The sequence below is a fragment of the Strongylocentrotus purpuratus genome, unplaced genomic scaffold (genome assembly GCF_000002235.5).
Source record: "Strongylocentrotus purpuratus isolate Spur 01 unplaced genomic scaffold, Spur_5.0 spur5_scaffold_21, whole genome shotgun sequence".
In the NCBI taxonomy this organism is placed as follows: domain Eukaryota; kingdom Metazoa; phylum Echinodermata; class Echinoidea; order Camarodonta; family Strongylocentrotidae; genus Strongylocentrotus; species Strongylocentrotus purpuratus.
Window position 1 is genome coordinate 10,667,986 of NW_022145607.1, and position 7,096 is coordinate 10,675,081.

A 7,096-nucleotide genomic window follows, 5' to 3' on the forward strand; every position below is an offset into this window, starting at 1 on the left:
ATTTGAAATGTCACTATTGAATATATTTTATTTTAAGGCTACAAATGGCTCTCCATAATTTGTAAGTCCAACTTAGAGTTAAGTTCGACTTAGGATCTTTGTGAACCCCCTCCCCCCTCTGGACAGCCAATATTATATAAATATTCATTTCTTTTAAAGTGCATACCATGTAATGATTAAATGTCTCTCCGCACTTGGAAAGTGATTTTGATTATTAATCCGGCTCTAGACTCGCTCTAATGTTTAACCCCCAATATAGGGTTTTATAATTACTAAAAGGGTTCATAATTCTGAAATAAAGTAGGATTTCTAATTCTCAAAATATTCGAAGTCGGACTGTTCGGAAATATGTTCGGGGGGGAGAACCGTTCGGAAATAGGAGTGCCCCTCCCCAAGGTGGGGTGTTACCTTCACATAGAATGATGTCTAGATCGGTGCAAGTACTGTCAAGGAGCTTTGATAAGCTAATCTTGATGTCAATGCACTTCTCACCATTTCCTGCGTCGGGCTCCGAGTCTTCCCACCAATCTGGGTTAGGTCCATTAAAAAAGAAAAAAGAGAAATTATAATAAAAACCTATTTTCGTACATAAATAAGTCATGGGTAAAAAAATTAGTCCAATTTGTTGTGAAGTATGGAGCGTCAGTCATTATTTGTAGACATATTATTCCAGTGTCTTGTAAAGTATAGGACATCGGTCATTTTTTTAAAAGACGTAGTATTCCAATATTTTGTAAATATAACAGGGTATCGGTCGTTATTTAAAGACATAGTATTCCGATGCCCTTAAAGTATAGGGCATCTGTCAATATTTTTTTCCCGCTTTGCCCAAAAGAGGCGCGCCCTTAAGTCGCAATATTATTAGCTTGGACGAGTTGCGAAAGGAAATACACTACGCTGATGCTATATTGTACTTGACAAATATACCCGGTTATTAAAAGGATATTTAATCATTCTTTACCATAAACCTAATCGTTTTTCAATTTAAAAAGGCTCCATGAAAAACTTACCAGTTGTATATATCAATGTCTATTCTAAGTATGACAGTTAAATAGTACTTTGAATAATACATATAAGAGAATTTCGCAGTTTAATACTTTAATGCATGCAATATGATGCGGATTAACACATTAAGGTCGATGCCGTGATTTATTTAATTTTTTAACATTTCAATCAAGTCTTTGCTTACCGCTTGTAGTATCGAGCTGGGTGCCATCCACGCACTGGAACACGCCATCGATGTCCTTCTCGTCACATCCAATCCAGACGTAGTTAAACAAAGGAGGTGACGAGGATATAAACCCGGCGACGTCGTCGTATTCGCTGTCCGAGTTCGGAACGTAGAGTTGCGCCCCCAAATAGGCACACTCGCCTTTTCCAGTTTCGTACGGTAAAGGTATTAATTTGCTCAAATATTTATAACACCTATCCTGCCGCTGCCACCAGCCATTTGGGCAGGTGAATCCACCTGTATAGAAATAATCAATTGGAGTAAAAATGACGTCATTCAGATACAAATGAAGAACCGGTCTTTCCATGAATTGGCACTTTAGAATCCATTTGACAATTTTGCTACTGAATTATCATTATTAGATTTATAATCATAATTCAATTTTTAGTATCATTTGGGTTATGATGTGTCGTTACCATTATTATCATTAGTATTATCATGATAATCAACATTATTGCTACCACTGGTATCATTACTACTATATACATGTATTACTACTACTACTGCTACTGCTACTACTACTACTACTACTACTATACTACTACTACCACTACTACTTTAGCCATGACTACTACTATTACTACTACTACTACTACTACTACTACTACTACTACTACTACTTCAACTGCTACTACTACTACCATGATCACCACTACCATAGTACCATTACTATTTCTACTACTACTACTATTATTACTACTACTACTACTACTACTACTGCTACTTCTACTACTTCTACTACTACTACCATACTACTATTACTATTTCTACTACTACTACTACTACTAATACTACTACTACTACCACCAACCTACTACTACTACCATACTACTACTAATTCTACTACTACTTCTACTACTACTACCATACTACTACTAATTCTACTACTACTTCTATTACTACTACTACTTCTACTACTACTACTACTACTACTACTACTATTACTACTACTACTACTACCATACTACTACTACTTCTACTACTACTTCTACTACTACTACTACTACTACTACTACTACCATACTACTACTATTTCTACTACCAACCTACAACTATTACTATTTTTACTACTCCAATTACTACCATACTACTACTACTTCTACTACTACTACTTCTACTACTACTACTACTACTACTACTATACTACTTTTACTGCTACTTCTATAACCATGATTACTACTAGTAGTATACTACTACTACTACTACTACTACTACTACTACTACCAGTAGTCCAGTACTACTAATACTACTTCAACTATTTCCATACTACTACTTGTACTATTACTATTGCTAATACTACTACTACTACCATACTACTACTATTTCTACTACCACTACTACCAACCTACAACTATTACTATTTTTACTACTCCAATTACTACCATACTACTACTACTTCTACTACTACTTCTACTACTACTACTACTACTACTACTACTATACTACTTCTACTGCTACTTCTATAACCATGATTACTACTAGTATACTACTACTACTACTACTACTACTACCAGTAGTCCAGTACTACTAATAGTACTTCAACTATTTCCATACTACTACTTGTACTATTACTATTGCTAATACTACTACTACTACCATACTACTACTATTTCTACTACCACTACTACCAACCTACAACTATTACTATTTCTACTACTCCTATTACTAACATACTACTACTTCTACTACTACTACTACTACTATTACTACTATACTACTTGTACCGCTACTCCTATAACCATGATTACTACTAGTAGTATACTACTAATACTACTACCACTACTACTATTCCCATGACTACTACTTTACGATACTACTACTACTACGACTACTACAATACTATACTCATATTACTATTTCTACTTCTCCTACTAGGCTACTACCATACTACTACTATTACTATTTCTATTACTACTACTGCTACTACCATACCACTATTACTATTGATTCTTCTACTATTACCATACCACTACTACTACTACCATACTACTATTACTATTGTTACTACTACTACCATAGTACTACCGGTATTACTATACTACAGTTACTACTACTATGTAATACTACTCTTATACTACTTATGTTACTACTGCTACTATACTACTATTACTACTTATATTGCTACTATTAATACGGCTTCTACTGCTATAACTACTACTATAACAACTACTACATGGACTTTCATCACCATCATCTTCAATGTAAACATGAAGGTTTACGTACCACAAAAAAAAAAGCAAGCAATCATATCAGTCCATTAGTTAAACAATTATTTGTTCAATACAACAAACAGCGATTCAATAAATCAAATTATCAATCAATTAATCATAACTCAAGCAGTCAATGGATTTAAGAATTTGTCAATAAATAACTAATTTACCGTTTACATCACTTAACACTGCCAAACTATCAGAAACAATAATACTTACCATACCCTTTGACCAGCTTAGCGATCCAGAAGAGTGCGAACAAAACAAGATGACTTCTCATGTTCATACAAATCACTTCTGTTGAAGCAAAGAGATTACCGGCCCACTGGCCTACTATTTCTATTTCGTTTCTTTTTCTAAAATTTTAATAATTAGAATATTTTATCGTTGTTTAGTTATACTTAGCTTTGGATATTCTTCCGAAAAGGATAGGTATTTCAACGGACTTAGTGAATTAACATTTTCTTATTTTGCTTTAAAAAAAGCTTCAGCTCAACAATCGTAATTTTTTTTTAAATATTAACCTATACCTCAGGTTAAAAGATACCTATGAATATGTGACGAATAATAGTACAAACTTCAGGAAATCATTCTACCATGCACTGTGCACAAAATAAGGTATATAATTGTAAAATCCACGACTGGGTAAAATTCCAATTTCTTAAGATTCTAGGTCTGATTTCCTCCCGAATAATAGTTGTTTACAAACTCAACCATTCTAATAAGTTTATCTCATATAGTTTGATATCCCCAGTTGAAACAAAATAACCGTGATGTCTTTATTAGTAAATCGTGAAGATAGGTTGAAATATGAACACACGAGAATAAGAGATGTTGTGTATATAACACAGTTCTCCTCGTCATCTGAAATCCCTTTCCCCTTCGCTCAATATACCGAACTCGCAAGCAAAAAAATTTGATTTGATTTAAGTTGTATAACAAGGATCATATATACTCTAATTCCCTAGTGCTACCATTGTGTTATAGCCTACTTAATTAATATTGACTCGTGCATGCAAACATGCTTGAGTTACCAGCACGTTCTCCTGACAGTTAATAATATTAAATGCCAAATAATTCTTGTTCAACCTTGCTCATGTAAGTCAATCGTCTTAGAAATCTACTCGTAGATTGTAATTTGTTTTTTCTGAGATATTAATTTAAAGAAATCAGTAATCATTTTCCGGTTAAATCAACAAGTACCAATAAAAATGATTTAGATTTTTTGTTGGTGAAAATCCAGCTACATGTAGGTCAAAGTGAAATGTATTAATAAACCTTCCCCAAACCCTTTCTCGTCGTTTTTTTAATATTTTTAAAAAAAATATTTCAATAAAAGGGTCAAGAACAAATTACGCTTAATTGCATCTTTTATTAATACTGTGCTTATCGTGTGGAGTGTGTGTGTGTGTGTGTGTGTGCGTGTGCGCGTGTGTTTGTTGTGTGTGTGTGTGTGTGTGTGTGTGTGTGTGAAGACTATTAAGATCCTTCCGCATATTATAATTCTTATTGATCACCTTCATAGAACAACAATGATTTTTTTTTTAATTGAAAATATGCATTTGACCAGGGAGCAGCACAGTAATAAACGAATCTACAGACAAACGGAAAAATATATTAATATTGATAACAACAACAATGATTATAATATCAATAATAATAATAATAGTAATAGTAATAACAATATAATAACCAAAATAATGATTCTTTACTTGTAAAGCTTATGAATCTGCCATTTAGGACACATGTTTAAAACTCATCTTTTATAAAGCTACTCAGAGGGTCCACAAGACCAACAGCCAACGACAAGGAATTACATCATATGATTTGATGTGTCAGTCTATAGTCGGGTGATCCCAGGAGAACGTAGGGAGAGTTAAAAAAAAATCTATTTTCTATCTCTCCATTATTTGCTCTTTCTTTCTCTCGATCACCTTCTCTCCCTCTCTCTCTCTCTCTCTGTCCCATCTCTCTCTCTATCTTCGTCTCCACTAATCTAATACTATCTCCATTGTCTCCACTTTCAAGACGAAATAAGTTTCTCTAAAGACAATTGGAGAAAAAAACAAGACATACTCGTTTTTAAAAATAATCTAGTTTAATATCTTCCTTCACACACAAAACAGGAAAAAATAGGGCAAGATAGATCCGAGACTAATCAAAGAGATGTGCACAAAAAAAAGAAAAAAAGTGGTGATTTATTGTATATGCACTGAAATGTAGACCCATCTTAGCCCAGTGAAACTGCAGGAATGGGGATCATCTCTAAAACAAAGTTTTTTGGTTTGGTTAACCTAACATCTACGTGTACTCAAGGGTGTCTAGATATTAGCGTCACATATTTTCAAATATTTCATGATTAATCAAGAAATACAGGTAGATATAAACTTAAACTGCATGATTCAACAGCTATATAGCCTAAATGACCCTGTTTACTGGTGCTTCTACAAATCGGTGTAAAAATATGAACAAAACCACAAGCTATATGTGTTCAGTGTAAGCAAAATATTAATAAAAATGATAGTCCAATCAGCTGAAAGTTGTAATGATTCTCTGTAGATAGAAGTACCTAAAGTGTGTTGCACTGTGTAGATAGTAGTACTATCTACACAGTGCAACACACTTTTACTGAAGATAGTAGTACTTTTTTACACGGTGGAACAAACTTTTCTTCTCTCATCAATGATGGGCGAACTATCTTTCATCACATGATTTACTTTTGACCAATCGCAGAGCAAGATTCTTAGTATGTGGAATACAATGCTAGAAAGAATTTATTTCATGAGAACATAGCAGACAATGACATATCATAAAGTTTCGAAATACCTTGTCCAATAATACTTTCATTACACATTTTCTGTTCACACACTTTTCACAGGCTTTACTTTACCATAGAGACAAAGGAAATTTACAAGTGTATTGTGATATTTGCAATATGGAAGACGTTTTGTGTATTACATATACATATTAGCTCTGTTTTGTTGATAAGATTTGATATAAAAATAGGAATTTACTATAAGATATTAAAAACTATCTGTCTCATATATTTCTCTATTAGCAGCATAATAAGGGTTAATATAACCTAACACACAGCAGCTTATTAACATGATTCGTTATCAAAAATATTAAATAAATTCTTCACTCATTGAAAATTCAAGACAATACAACAACTATATCTATGGTTTAGAGCCAGTACAGGAGCAATCAACCTTCTGGCTCCAAACAGACAATATGCCTGCTGCAAGCCACAAATGTGTTTAATACACATAGCCCCATGGTTGGATTAAGGCCCTTCTAGTCCTTAGCAGAACAATTGTTACATATGATGTTCATCATGAAAGATAAAGACCAGTTATGGTCACGCGATTGCATTGTGAAAGAAACGTTGTGGAATTGATCAGAAAAGGTTGATCATCTAGCATATAAGTATTGGTGTGTACTGCAAGGTTCTGGAATCATCAAAATGATAAGAAATTTGGCCCAGTCTTCGTAAAGTTACAAGCACTGTACACAGAAAGATGTATATGGGACTACGCACACATGCGCGACATGTGCGTTTATCTCTCACACACCAATAGATAAACTAATTTACCAAATATATCAATTAGTAGGCGGTTTCCCAGCAAAATTGTTATCATCATGTATTAGTCAAAAC

The 7,096-nt window shown here is 33.6% G+C and overlaps 1 protein-coding gene across 1 annotated transcript in view; it reads right to left on the minus strand.

Annotated features, from left to right (window-relative positions):
- LOC115927858 (mucin-5AC-like) overlaps positions 1-3,721 on the minus strand; it is a 37,651-nt gene extending 33,930 nt beyond the window's left edge. The window contains exons 1-3 of the mRNA XM_030994137.1: positions 3,661-3,721; positions 1,190-1,468; positions 409-528 (exon numbers count right to left, since the gene is read on the minus strand). Of these exons, the coding sequence (XP_030849997.1) occupies positions 409-528; positions 1,190-1,468; positions 3,661-3,721 (460 nt within the window). The remainder of the gene's footprint in view (positions 1-408; positions 529-1,189; positions 1,469-3,660) is intronic.
- Between the last annotated feature and the right edge of the window lie 3,375 nt (positions 3,722-7,096).